This window comes from Arachis ipaensis, chromosome B4, assembly GCF_059453495.1.
Source record: "Arachis ipaensis isolate K30076 ecotype BB chromosome B4, ASM5945349v1, whole genome shotgun sequence".
Taxonomy (NCBI): domain Eukaryota; kingdom Viridiplantae; phylum Streptophyta; class Magnoliopsida; order Fabales; family Fabaceae; genus Arachis; species Arachis ipaensis.
This window is the reverse complement of record NC_142439.1, coordinates 145,083,520-145,099,133: the sequence shown is the minus strand read 5'-3', so window position 1 is coordinate 145,099,133 and position 15,614 is coordinate 145,083,520. Positions and strand designations below refer to the sequence as shown.

At 32.9% G+C, this 15,614-nt stretch overlaps 1 protein-coding gene across 1 annotated transcript; it reads left to right on the top strand.

The window, feature by feature from the left end:
- Window positions 1-5,070: 5,070 nt before the first annotated feature.
- LOC148569526 (uncharacterized) lies at window positions 5,071-13,376 on the top strand. The gene is made up of 5 exons (XM_088485327.1): window positions 5,071-5,117; window positions 9,284-9,511; window positions 10,389-10,439; window positions 12,822-12,875; window positions 12,972-13,376. The coding sequence occupies exons 2-5, from the start codon at window positions 9,449-9,451 to the stop codon at window positions 13,128-13,130; spliced, it is 327 nt and encodes a 108-aa protein (XP_088341453.1). The 5' UTR covers window positions 5,071-5,117; window positions 9,284-9,448; the 3' UTR covers window positions 13,131-13,376.
- Window positions 13,377-15,614: the final 2,238 nt, after the last annotated feature.

Sequence of the window (15,614 nt, the reverse complement as noted above, 5' to 3'; positions counted from 1 at the left end):
TTGTCCTGAGGCATCGCAGTAAACTTCGAAGGCCATGTCGGGGTTAGGCAAGGTTAGTACTGGGGCGGATGTCAAACGACACTTTAACTCTTGGAAGCTTCTTTCGCAGTCTGGCGTCCAAGTAAAGAGGGTATCCTTCCTGGTTAAACGAGTTAACGGCAGGGCTAGTTGGAAAAACCCTCTTATGAACCTTCTATAGTAGCCCGCCAATCCAAAAAAACTCCTTATTTCTGTTACTGACGTCGGCCTTTCCCAGTTTAGTACAGAGTCTATCTTACTGGGATCTACTGATATTTCGTTGTCGGAGACCATATGTCCAAGAAATTGTACCTCCTTCATCCAAAACTCACACTTGGATAGTTTCGCGTACAATTTTTTTTTCGAAGGGTTCCCAGTATTACACGCAAGTGCTCCTGTGTTCTTCTTCTGTCTTGGAGAAAACCAAAATATCATCTATGAATACCACCACGAAACTGTCGAGGTAAGGTCAAAAAATTCTATTCATGTAGTCCATAAAGACGGCGGGGGCATAGGTCAACCCAAAAGACATTACTGTGAACTCGTAGTGTCCGTATCTCGTTCAAAATGCTGTCTTTGGAAAGTCTTCCTCTCTTACCCTTATCTGATGATACCCCGATCTCAGGTCGATCTTTGAGAACACTGTTGCACTTTGTAGTTGGTCCATCAAGTCATCTATTCTTGGGAGGGGATACTTGTTCTTCACCGTGATTTTGTTGAGTTGCCTATAGTCCACGCAGAGACGCATGCTGCCGTTTTCTTTCTTCACAAACAATACTGGAGCTCCCCAGGGAGAGACGCTTGGTCTGATGAATCCTTTTTGCAGCAGCTCCTCTAGTTAGTTCTTCAGTTCAGTGAGCTCCACTGGAGCCATCCGGTAAGGGGATATGGAGATTGGCCCTGTCCCATGTATCAATTCTATGGAGAACTCAACATCTCGTGTTGGGGGAAACGAGGGTATATCTTCGGGAAAGACATCTGAAAAGTCGTGTACTACTGGTATCTCACAGAACTCCTGATGGGAGTCTGCTTTTACTGAATTTAGCAAGGCATATTCTTGCCTCGTACTGGTGTCTTCAGGGGATCTTGGAAGGTCACGTGTGTCTCGTATGGATTGAAAAAGGAAGATGGCTTTTCTCTCAAAACAATCTAACAAGACTCGGTTTTCGTTGAGTCAGTCCATTCCTAGGATGATGTCTAATCCTACTAAAGGGAGGCACACTAGGTTAGCAAGGTATGATCTACCTGAAATGAGGATGCACACCCTCTGACAGACCTGCTGAGGGCAAAGACTCGTCCTTGACGTTGGGGTGCATCGGCAGAGGGTAGGGGAACTGCTGGACATTTCCTTTTTATGGATAACCATAGGAAGAGGCTTCATTAGTCATATCTCCTAGGATCGACTTTGCTCTGATACCAATAATGTAACACCCTAAGTTTTATACTATCGTGGGGGTCTTTAAAATAAGGTGCCACACTTGATTAAGCAAAGAAATGACTAAATCGTTACGCAAGGAAGGAGTAAATGCGCGTAGAGCGGAAAATGGGTAGCACTAAAACGTTGGAATTTTAATAAAAATGAAATAGCATCTTAACTGTGAGTATGAAATACTTATAGTAAACTAAAACAAGAAAGGAAACTAATACGTCCTAAACTAATCTCGTTGAAGAGGCTCCCATACTTGTATCCTATCCCATCCTTGATCAGGACTCTTCAGTTATTTATGAATCGAGGTACCAGGGGTCTCCCTCCAACACCCTTTCGCGCAGTGAAGACCCGGTTCCGTTGCGTGGGATGAACCAAAACTCGACGGGATGCCGAAATGGGGGAGTAGGGCACGTATTCCACCTTTGGGCTTCCACAAGGGTTCAACTTCTCCTCTGGGTCCTCCTCCATGGTGTCTTCCTTCTGGCCAGGATTGTCGGATTTCTCTTCTTCGGTCTCGGGGTCGGACTCAAGGTGTACCACCTTGGATGACCGCTTCCTAGATGTTGAAGCGTCCCTATCTAGGAAGGTTATGACGGGCAGCTGGGGTTCTTCTTCCACGAGTTCTCGACCTAAGTAGATAGTTTGGAGCACGGTAGTAGTGGTCGCAACTACCCACGCGTGCTTCGAGGGGTCATACTCAGAAGTTACCCTCGAGGGGGCACTGCGTCGTCTCTGTCCGCTGTGCCATGTTCCTCTGGAGATAGTATGGGAAAAGAAAGGGAGTGAGAACCTAACGTCTCAGTAGGAGTGCTATGTAACACCTCCATATCCATCTCCAGCCCACGTGCGGGATTTTAAAAACAAGCGTATAACATGGCATATAATATGCATCTCCTTTTTTTTGTAAAACATGTGTGTAAAAAAAAGGGAAAACATATAGGAAAATAGAAGGATAACATCAACATAATCATAATTAAATCTAAGGAAAACATAGAACTCAAGTTTTCATTCGTGCCTTCTTTCTTTCTTAATTTATAACTTATATGGAGGGTATTGAGCTCAAACCGGTATAAGTGGGAGTCCCCTTCCCTTACCGAAGGTTCTTATCCCAAACGTTTTGGCGATCACCTTCCCTTACCGAAGGATCATCTCGATCGATCACCTTCCCTTACCGAAGGATCATATCGATATCTTGTCTTTGGGGGTCACCTTCCCTTACCGAAGGATCATTCCCTCAGTTTAATTTACAATCAAGGTTATTTAGACATACACAAGAAGAGAGTCATATAAAAAGATATATTATTATATAAAATTGATGGGATAGTCCCCTTCCCTTACCGAAGGTTCTTATCCCAAACGTTTTTCGATCACCTTCCCTTACCGAAGGATCATCTCGATCGATCACCTTCCCTTACCGAAGGATCATATCGATATCTTGTCTTTGGGAGTCACCTTCCCTTACCGAAGGATCATTCCCTCAGTTCAATTTACATTTAGGTTGTTTTAAACGTACACAAGGGAAAAATCATATAAGTGCACATAATAAGAATATTAAATATTTTGAAGAAAAACATGTACTCTTGACTTTAAAGGAATAATGATAGAAGAGATCACATAGATGCACATATGATTAAATTTTTAAATAAAATATTTGAGAAAGCATGTACTCTTGACTTTAAGGGAATGATGATAACATAATGGTATAATAGGTTACATGGATGCACATGATGGAATAGGGTAATTTAAATAATTGAATTAAAATATTATAAATAATAATATAACCATGTAAGAGATCACACATATACCTATATGTTGAACAAGACATAAGAAGGCATGTACTCTTGGCCCTAAGGGAATATCAATATAATAATATAGGATATTGAATAAGCATCTTAAGAGGGCATGTACTCTCGACCTAAAGGGAATATTAACAACATAATTATATGAAAGAGCACAAAATGGGTATAGTAAATAATTGAATGAACATCATACGGAGACATATAATAACGATTCAAGAAGACGTGAATGGCATGGTGGAGAGACATGATCATCACGAATGAAAGGTGAGTGAGAGAAAATTAATGTCATGATAACATGGAAGAAAATAATAATAAAGAATGGAACATAACACATGCCAAGCGTTTAAAAAAACATAATTTCCTACCTTCTTTTCTAACGCTTCTTTGAGCTTGCCTCTTGTGTTTGCCCACAGAATGTTATTTCTTTGTAGAGAGAAGGGAGAGGATAAGTGTTTGAGAGAAGTGATTTTCTACCTATGGGTGCTCCCCTATTTATATACATTTGGGGATGGGGTGGTTGGGATATTTTAAATTTCAAACTGAGGGTGGTTACCAGGTTCCTATCCAAAATTTCAAAATTCTAAACTTATCTCCTAACTGATTTTCAAACTTCAAATTTAATTTTGTTTCTAGAAGGGGCGGTTGTTACATTATCACCCCCATAAGAAAAGAATTTGTCCCCAAATTCCATGTCTGAACTTGGTCGATAAGGGTCGTTTAACTAACTTAGGGGTCCTACTGAAATTTCCTTACTGTTGGGGAGAAAAGGAGATCCTCACCACGATTGTTACCTGTAAATAAGTCCGGGAGCTTCTGTCTCATGTCTGCCTCTTTTTCCCATGTGTAGTCTCTGGAATTGCCACTACCCCATGCCACCTTTACCAGTCGTATCGTCTTGCTCCTTAGTTGCTTCGTACTTCTGTCTACAATCTCTATGGCTGGTAGTTCAAAAGTCAGGTCGTCCTTGAGTGTTACATCCTCTTGCTGCAACACATGGCTTGGATCGTGCTGGTATTTTTGGAGTTGGGACACATGGAACACGTCATGTAGTCTTGATAGATTTGGTGGTAGGGCAAGATGGTATGCCAACTTTCCTATACGCCGGAGGATTTGGAATGGACCCAGGTACCGGGGGCTTAGTTTTTGTACCTTAAGAGCCCTCCCTACCCCGGTGGTGGGGGTGATTTTTAGGAATACGTGATCGCCTTCCTGAAATTCGAGGGGTTTCCTTCGTTGATCTGCATAACTCTTTTGTCGACTTTGGGTGGTGCGCATTCTTTCTCTTATCCTCTTGATATCTTCCGTGGTCTGTCTTACTAACTCCGGTCCTAAGTAGCCTTTCTCTTCTGGTCCGTACCAGCATAAAGGAGATTGGCATCTTTGCCCGTACAGTGCCTCATATGGTGCCATCCCAATGCTACCATGGTAACTGTTGTTATAAGCAAACTCAATCAGTGGTAGGTGACTCTCCCTGATGGTTTCTGATGTTCGATTTTTACCTTCTGACAAACCAGGCATTTATTCACAATCGTGGCTAAATCAAGTTAGATTGTATGCCTCTTTTGATTGTATGCCTACTGTTACAATTATCAAGTTAGATTGTATGCCTCTTTTGAATATCGTTCCAAATGCGGCGTAGGCACTTTAAAATTTTGATGGGATGTTTTTTGTTTTTTTAGGCCCACTTTTGTCTCTGTTAAAACTCTCTCTATTAACTTTTATGAAAAATGGCATAATTAAAAAAGCATGAAAATTTTTTTATTATAAATAATGTTAAGAAAAATGATTAAGATAGTTTGGTTAAAATGATAGGTGGCTTAAGTGCTGTTGACACTGCCATATTCATTCTCGCGATTGGGGATGGTATCCAGGTATTTCACTTTCCCTCCTATTCTATCGCTCTATCCATACCAACACTATTCTTTTATTTTATTTTATACAATTAATGACCGTTTTAGATACATCACAACACAAAATAATATTTCTTTTTATGAAAACAGGTTATTTGATCTTAAAAAAACGACATAGTTTTAGTCACCAAAAAAAAAAAAAAACGACATAGTTTTGAGTGAAAAATGATTTACATATCTGAAAAGTAATAATTGAAAAATGATTTACATAGTTTTAATCACTATATCAGCAAGGCATGGCAGGATCATTACTCAAATTGTAATTAGAATCTCAAAAATTAAATGGTAATTGAAATCTCAAAAACTAAATCAATACTTAACAATTTAGATATCAATATTTTATTTAATTATTTTAGGCCTATTTAAATAATTTAAACCATAATTTTTTTAACTTTAAAACACAAAAATTTAGGACGATTTATATATTATATAGTTTAGGAGAATCATGTTTTCGAAATCCATCTAAGAAAATCGAATAATTTAGTTCTTCTATTAATTTATTTAAATAAAAAAACCAATAAAACATGTGGACTAAAAGTTAGAGTAAAAGAGACAGTACATTTAAACAAGACAACACAACAGAAAAAAATCATTAGAATATACTTTTTGGATCAATTTTCTCCATGCTTTTTCCTCTTATAATTCTCTCACTAGGGTTTCAAGTTTCAACTTGAATATATAAGTAATTACGTATCCAACTTTCTCTTGTTTTTCACAAATTTGCTTATGAGTTAGCCCTCATCATCTTCTCCAACAGAGGAAAACTCTAGTTTTGCAGCAGCTCTAGGTATTCATCTTTCTTTTCTTCTTTTTCATTAATTGGTTATTATATATTCCTTTGATCTCTTTATTATGTGTGTTATGATGAGATCTAGTATTGTTCTTTGCTAATATATGTTAATTTTTTGTTTTTTAATTTTCTGGGATTTGCTTGATTTGATTGAAGGAATGGTTATCTACTTGTCTTTGTTTTTTTTTTCTGTTTAATATAATAATATGATAATTTTTGTAATGTTTTTTGTTGGGTTCAGCTTATAAGCTCGTGTGTTTCTTGAGAGAATTTGATTTCATATTTAGAGTGTAATGTTCTTAGATATATCAGATCTGGTTAGTATATATATTTATCTGATAATTTTTTGTACTTGTACGGTTACTTTTTGTGTTAGATGATTGTTCTTCATTGTTGACTACTAGCCGTTTTTTTTGTCACTGTTTTTTGGGAATCCTGCCACCAAGAAGTGTCACTGTGTTACATAGTCACAAAAATATAGTAAAAAATCATTATTAACAGAATATTAGGAAATTAACTTTTTTTTAACGAAGTAATTTTTTTAATAATTATTTTGTTTTATTTTAAATTTTAAATCATAAATTCTTCATTCTATATTCTAAATTTTAATTTTTTAGAATTAAAAAAATTAACGATTTAATTAACTAAAAATAATTTCCTATATTTTTTCTATAATTCAATATTTTGCTCAAATTACAACTATATTTTTCATCACAAGATTCAATCCAATTGATTTTCACTCTATTTTATGTATTTCTAAAAAATAAGGATCTAATTATAAAGAGTAAATTTGCAGTATTTAATTTCTTACCATCATCACTGTTTATAATTCCTTTTTCAATGAGCTTTGGGAAGTTATTGACCAAGGCAACAATAGTTGCTGATGTAGGTATGAAACAGCACCTTTAATTCCAAGCTTTTGTTCAATTTCTTTTACTTATTTGACATGCATAAAATTATAAAAACAAATTAAATAAGATGATGAGAAAACATTTAGGGTAGGATCGGACAATAATATTATGAAACTAGCTAATAGCATATTATATCAAATTAAAAAAAAAAAGATACGGTGATCTTTTTTCTTAAAGCTATGCTAAATATGAGTAAATTAAACATATTTATTTTCTAAATAAAGACAAATCAACCAAAGAAACTATGCAGCTAGCAACTATTTTAGGGCGATAGTAACACCTATTTTATTGGTAAAAAATGTTAAAGAAATACAATTGGACAAAGTTAAGGGTTAAAAACATGGAAATTATAAGATTAAAAATGACCAAACCTAACTAACTTTCAACACATATATTGGTATATGAAAATTTAAATCTGATATCTTATTTAAAATCGTAATAATAGTATTTGTTTAAAATATAATTATAAATAATATAATTAGTAAGTGGTCAATTATACGGTAAAAATGTATATTTATAAAGAGATTATTAGTGTGAATATACTGACTTTTGATAAAAAAAAATAACCCACGTGTTAATTGTGCTTCTTTCCTTAAAATATAGGCATCCATAGTCATGCATCACACAGAACTCATAGATATCACCTGTTTTTGTAATCTATATTGTTTTAAAATGATCTAAATGAACAAACTGAAAATATACATTAAGGAAAACCACTACTCAAAAAGGGCAGCATCAAAATCTATCTTTTAAAAAACGAAAAAAACTACCATTAGCAAACAACAGATAAATATTTGAATAGAAAAAGTGTGGAAAACACATGAAAAGAATTTAAATTAATTGAATAGTTTCCATATCCAGTTTAAGAGTAATCTGGATTAGTATGGTTCATATTCTTCGTTTTCACTAAAAATATGGGGTGAGGTCGGAGGAACAATTAAGGAGAAACAGTACTTGACTTAACCAGAAACAACAAAATACTACACTCAACCAGAAAGGCAGAGACATTGCAGTTACTATGTCGAAATTGGTATCGTCACTGATTTCCTTTTTTTTTTTTCTTTGGGTCTTGGACAAAGCCCTCTATCCTTGGCAAAGTCACAATGGGTTTCCAGGGAGGCGGAATGTTTCTATTATCTATCCCCATCTCCACGACGGGTAACGGAGACCCGTATCTGCCGACGATGGGTTCTCCTTTGGCAGGTTTCTCATGCGCTTTGGCAGGTTTCTCATGCACTAAAGGACGATAGTGTGGCCGTGTGGTGACCTTGAAAGTGAGAGTCACCAAAGGGGGAATCAGTAAGAAGGGGGAGCACAGCGGCGAGGGGAGAAGAGGATGGTGGACGGCAGCGAGAGGTAGGGGTGTGCATGGGTCGGGTGAAATCGAGTTTGATGCGACTCAGACCCGACCCGAAATATATATCGGGCCTATTTATTAGACCCGAACCCGGCTCTAGATCCGATGAAACCTATACACTTTCGGGCCACGATTATATCGGGTAAAAACCGGACCGTTAACACTACATTACCTTGATACCTTCTTATAAGCTAGCATGTGAAAATATCCAAATTTTTAAGACTCCAACCATTATTTGACATGGTAAAATTCAATTAAAAAAATATAACAAGAACCAACTCTTCTCTAAAATTAAAGCATAACCATAATCAATACTAATATTGTCTAATAACACTAAATATTTAAATCAATATAAATAACACAATATTATACATTAGTCTAAAATCTTATGCATTTTAAACATAAAACATTAACTTATAGTCTTATAATAATTAATAATACAAAATATTAAAGTTTACAATACTTAAATTTCACATAAGAATAGCCATCATCCATCACTAATAATACAAAATATTAATTATGTATGATGACCGGGCCACCAAGTCGAGTTCGAGTGATCCGAGCTATGACCCGGACCCGATCTGAAATAATGACTGGGTCTATTTTTGAGGCCTTTACCCGGTTCTAAACCCAGTGAAATCACACCAAATTAGCTCCTAAAAGGTCCGAAATAATTACTAGGTCTATTTTTTGAAGTCACAAAAAAAATAAGGTTCTCAATTTTTAATTTTCAAAAAATATCTATTTATTTTTAAATATTTTGTATGAGAATTTGCAAGTTTAAAATTATGATAGTACTTAAAACAAACTTAAGGCATTACTAATTACTGATGCATCTTAATTAGTTAATTTTAATCTTAATTTCATCTAAGGAATGTATCACATATTGCTTCTAAAATGCTCATCCCTTCAAGTATCTCCAAATCATACAATAATTGATTATGATATATTGGGAATATTTATTGTAGTCATTTAATTAAGAATTGGTCTTTTTTTGTCATATGCATACATCCTAACTAGATTGAGACTCCGAGTGAGAGAAAAAACTGAGTGTGTGTGTGAAATGTAGGAAAAAAGACTCCATGCAGCAACACCATCGCCTCGCGAGTGGAAACACGCAGCTGGCAACACGTATCTGGCGTGCTGCTTAGGATGTCGACACGTGTTAACACGCCGATTGCGTGCTTCTCAGGATGGCGACACGTTTAAACATGTAGTTTGCGTGCTTCTGAGGATGGCGACACGTAACTGGCGTGCTTTACACAAGAACAACACTTTTTTATATAGAAAACATCAAGTAAATGTTAATATTTTAAGTTTTTATATATTTACTATATTATGAAAGTAAAAATGTTAACTTTTATTCTCTTAACCAATATTCTTATTACTTGAGCACTTTTTAGCTAAATCATTAAGAATATTAAGCATGAGCTCATTCTCTAACATTTTCAAATATTGCACTATCATATATATCCGTCGAATCGGCTTTGATACCATTTGTTGGGTTCTGATACTATTTGTTGGGCTCTAATACCATTTGTTGGACTTTAATACCACTTGTTGAACCACGGTGAGGAATTTTTGACCATTGAATCGGCTCTAATACAATTGTTGGGCCACCGTAGGACTCTAATATCACTTGTTGGATCACTCTGGGAAGCTTTCGACCACCGAATCGGCTCTGATACTACTTATTGGAACACCGTGTGGAGTTTTTTACCACCGAATCGACTCTGATACTACTTTTTGGGTTCTGATACCACTTGTTGAGCCACCGTGCAGAGATTTCAACCACCGAATCGGCTCTAATATCACTTGTTAGGCCACCGAATCTCTATTTCTAACAATAATTGCTTGAATATAGGATACCACTTAGTGGTTTGAAGGTGTGTATTGTGCGAAGACTAGTAACAACTTTTTTTTTACTTTTACACTTACTCTTGTTTTCTACTGCGCTTAGTTTTGCTCAATTATACTGACCATGAAAATTGTAAACACTAAATCTCCTCTTCTTTATTGATTTTTTACTCTCAAATTTGCTTTTTGTTGCTTTTTTATTACTTAGGACTATGAACGAACTGTCATACACCACCGTAAACCACCAAACTTTTTATCCATGCGCCTTGATTTTTTTTTGGTAAACTAATTATCTTCCCTTTATTCCTTTATTGCAGCAAGCTTCTGATCGACAAATAAGCCCTCCATATCTAATGCCTATGAGCCGTGTAAGTTGTGTTTCATAATTATTTCGTATAGTTTTTTTTACAGAAAAAAGATTTATTTGTTTTACAAAAATTTTTTTGCAGTAATCTTTTGAATAGTGTGGGTTATATTTATGAACCATTAACTTATATTTTTGAAATTTTGTTGCATAATGAAGGGAATCAAACCAAGAATGCGTGGTTTCTTGCGACTCATTTAGACTGTGATAATTTTGGATTTGTTGTATTTTCTTAACTTTCCTATATTTCAGAAAAATAAGGTTCTCAATTTTCAGAAAAAGTGTTACCATATCTTTTACTTCTATAATACCTATTGTCGCAGTCTTCTGGAGCTTCATTATAAACTTGATTATAACAAAACAAGTTTATCCTATACTCCAATGTTTTGAGCCAATATTTTGGGTATTAGCACTTGTTATTTCTGATTTAGTAAGAATAACAGCGAAAAATTGTGTGAAAATAAACCATAACATTGATATGGTATATGGATTTACTATTACATAATTTTTCGCTGCTCAGACAAAACGCGCAGTGGTGCTAACACCCAAAATATTAGCTCAAAATTTGGAACACTGTTGGGAGCTTTCAACCACCGAATTAGCTCTGATACCATTTGTTGGGTTCTGATACCATTTTTTGAACTCTGATACCACCTATCTAGAAGAAATATTTTATCGGAATTGGCAGTAAATCAATTACAATTGGAATTTGGGGTCCAAAGATATGTCACATGTGGGGGTGTCCCAAAAAGAAAGCCTAACACAGTAGCTTTTTTGGGTGAGTTTTAGCATGCGTCTGCCCCAATTCAAGTACTCACGATGTCGGCCACTTTTTATACGTCTTTATCTGAGTGGCTCTCATATTTCTATCTTAAGTTAAAAAAAAGTGCACGTGTAATTGATTTACTCACCAAATCCATCACTATATATATAAGTAAACCTCTCCCTCTTTCTCAAAAGCCATAACAACCCAAACAGCTTCATTCACATTTCACATTCCAATTTTCTCTTCAATTTCATCATCATAATAAATTGATAATAATAATCAAATTTCTAACTTCAATTTTTTCGCCTAAATCAATTACAGAAGAAAATGTATGTGAATTCAACAAATGATATCACATGTATCACATGGTTTATTTTCAAACCACCTAAGAATTTTCTATTCTTTTTTAACCATGCTATATATGCTTTATTGAATAAACTTCTAAAATTGTGCTGAGACATTTGAACATATGGAGAAGAAAATGATAGCTTCTCAAACATAGTAGTAGCTAGCTGCAAGACACATTTCAAGTTGCATAAAGTCTATAACAATAGAGAAGAAAATGATAGCTTCTCTACAATTTCTTCTTCCTACCATGCTTGTGATGTTGCTCTTCTGCATGGCAAAGGTAAAAATATAGTACTACAGTAGTAGTGTTCTAAAACATTGATGAACTGAGGAATTCAATAAATAATCTTTAATTTTTCTTTTTATTTATTTATTTTAATTTGATTTGCATGCATCCAGTGGCGGAGCTTGAAACAAAATTTTGGGGGGACATATATAAGATAATTGTCAAGATGCTTTTGATATGGACTCCGTTTAAGATAAGCTCGTCTAACATCATCTCTCTGATTTGGGTGATATTACCAAATTTAAAGCCGTTTTCCAGGGTCTTGTTCCAAAGAATTAAGGTCAAACTCACCAGATGCAACTCTTTGAACTTTTGGAGGTTGTATCTCACTTTTTTCGTGATTAATTAAAGTAGAAAAACTATCTACAGGTGTTGATATTGTAAAAGTTATATGTTCTCCTTCTTAAATATTAGCCTTCCTCTTAAAAAATGCATCAATTCTTTGATTTTTCATGATTATTTTATATAAAAATTTGAATATATATCTTATAAAATATGTAAAAAAGAAGTTAGAATGACAAATATTAAAATTTATAATATTTATTGAATTTTTTTTATCAATTTATACAAATACAATAATATCAATACTTATTGAATATTCTAATATTTTTTATGATATAAAAAATTAAATTAGATAAACAGTAAAATGTAAAATAATACTAAATTACATAAATAAAAAATACCTAATTTTTTATATTTGAACCCAAAGGTAGAGAAAGTGTTGCTTATTGAATAGAGAAAAGCTGCGAAATACGAATACACTTAGTTAAGTCCAAATCTAACATGTTTTGAATATTTAAAACTAAAAATTATTGTGCAATAAAAATAAAAGATGAAGATTAAACTTTAGTATTTTAAGTCATAGCAAAATATTTGAGCCATTGAGCTAATTTTTTTTTTGAAAAAGTATTACTAATTTTTTTACCAAAAGTTTGGGGGTCATGACCCCCCTTGTCTTAACTAAGCTCCGCCCCTGCATGGATCAGGTGTCATGTGCTGATCCTGAAGCCAAGATCCATGACCATGTCATTGGTTCTGAGGTTTGTATGTCATGTCATTCATCCATGTTTAATTTATTTGTGTTCTAATAAGTTATAATTTGTGTTGTAATAAATAATAGTTAATTTTATTTTCAGGTAGTGAAAGGAGTCGCTAAAAGGCTTTTACCACTTGTGGATATAATATATATTCTTCTCTACATATTACCTATCTTTAATTTAACCAATATACACCAACTTATTAATCAACCAATTTGGATTATTATATTCATATACAAAAGCGCATCCAGGTTTTAAGGAAGGATATAGTGTAGAAGCAAGAGCTGGTTTTGGAGGAGGAGAAGGAGTTTCACGTTCACGTCCTAATGCTGTTAATAATGAAATTAATCAAGGGTTGCATAAACTCCTTTTTTTCACTTTGTAATGGTGTTTGTCAAATAAACATGTATCTACTCCTTCTCTTTTTTTTGTATGTAAGAAAATTGGTTACTTGATGACTTAATGTTCATGTCGATGTTAAATTTCATCCGTTTGTTAGTCTTCTTTGCAGTCTTGGACTTTAATGTCAATTTATAAGTATCAAATTAAACAAAAATAAAAAATAAAAAAGCTGATTAGTTTATAAAATCGATCGATTTAGTGACCACAATTTTAGTGATCGAATTAGCAACTAACTACGTTATTCTATTTACCTATAGATCGGTTAAAAAATCGGTCACTAAATTAAAAAATAGCGATCGATTCTGTGACCTAGAGTCCCAAAAACATTTCTTCCTTTGTTTTGGTTGCTAATTCGATCGCTAAATTAAAAAATAGCGACCGATTTATTTAGCGATAATTTATATTATAGTTATATAAAACTAGTTCAGTCGCTAATTCGGTGGCTATTAGTAACTGATTATGTTAGTCACTAAAATCAGTCGCTAAATTAACAATTAGCAACCGATTTAGCGACTGAATTAGCGACCAACAGTTGTTCACCCTTTTTCATTATTAATTGCAAAATCGGTCACTAAAATAAAAAATAGCGACCGCTTTTATGACCAACAGTTTCAAAGACATTATTTCCGTTTGGGTTGCTAAATCGGTCGTTGAATAAAAAAATAGCGACCGATTTTATTTTAGTTGTATTTAAAACTTATCGGTCGCTAATTCAGTTGCTATTAATGACCGAATTTATTAGTTGCTAAAATCGGTCGTTATTAGCAACCAATTTTTTCAGTCGTTAAAATCGGTCACTATTTCGGTATTTTGAAGTTTTTAAGAGTTTATAATGAAAAGATAATTTCTAATTCTCTTAAACAAATTTATTAAAATTTATTACTATCAATTAAAAAATTGACAAATTCTAAGTACTAATAGGTAATACATTCTTATTCTACATTTATAACTTGAGAATATTAAAATTATTATAAAAATCTGTATTATTTTATTCTCTTGACAAACTATTTTAAAATTACGTTAATCATATAATTTTGTTTACTAACATTGATATAATATTATTTTAAGTATATATTTTGCAGGCATTAAAAGAGTGTTGAGTTATATTTTAGTGAGTTTAAATTATTTATTGTTTATTGGAGAACTCTGTACATTAAAATTCTATGATAATTTGTTATTTATTTTGAGTTGATTTTGATATGTCTTTATTTAACAGTAAAATAACATATAAAATTTATTGGTAGGTCTAAGTATTACTAAATTATTTATGGCCACATTGAATATATATGTTTAATTTATTAAAAAAATAAATTATTAAAACTGATTAATAACTATTTTAGAATTAATACACTTAATACTAGATTAAAAAAAAACAAATAATACATAATATGTTACTTTTTTTTATTAATCAAATTATTATAATTTAAATTAATTTTAACAAAATAACTTAAAATTTTAATTTTAATTTTATTTATTATAATTTAAATTTTATCCGATTATTACATTTGTATCATTATGATATATCGTCTAATTAGAATGTTTAATGTTTTAATGATTGACCTTTTTTAGAAAAACACTAACTTCTCTGCTTTTCAAAGACAATACTGGGGGAGATAGATATCACGAGGAAAAAAAAAAAGTCAAGAAACTAAAAGAAGTTTTTTTTGTTCTTATCCGATATACTTAGTACAGGGACCGTGAGTCCGTGACATAACACACAAATATTAGGTATTTAGGTATCCTATACTATCCTGTACTATAACTGAAAAGAGGGATATATAGAAAAGTGGAAATTTGCCAATGAGTTATAGTTCAAATAGTATAGTCTCTCCATACTCAATTAAGAGGTTGTGGATTCGAGTTTCCTATCTTTGGTATAAAAAAAAAATGGAAATTTAGGTATATACGAGCAGGCAAAAAATTAATATTTTTTTGTCTGTTTTATTGGATTTTTTATTTTTATAAATTAAATAAATATAATAATTATTAAAATAAATAAATTAAAAAATATTTATAAAATAAATATTTTTTTATCTTGTTTATATAGTGTAAATGAATTATATGTATTTTTTAAAAAAAATTTAAAATAATAAAAAATATTAATAATATCAATAATCCAAACTTTTGGTATGTAATTAATACATAAAAAGATTGATAAAAAATATTAAAATAGATATATTTGATCAATTTTAGTTTATTTTAAATGATAGAGATTAACACGTTTACTTGGAAATCATTAAACTACTCACTATTAGAATGGTTACTTTTTTTTTTAACTACTCACTATTTAAAAATTTAAAATATAATTTAAATACACCTAATTTATTTAATGACCCATTT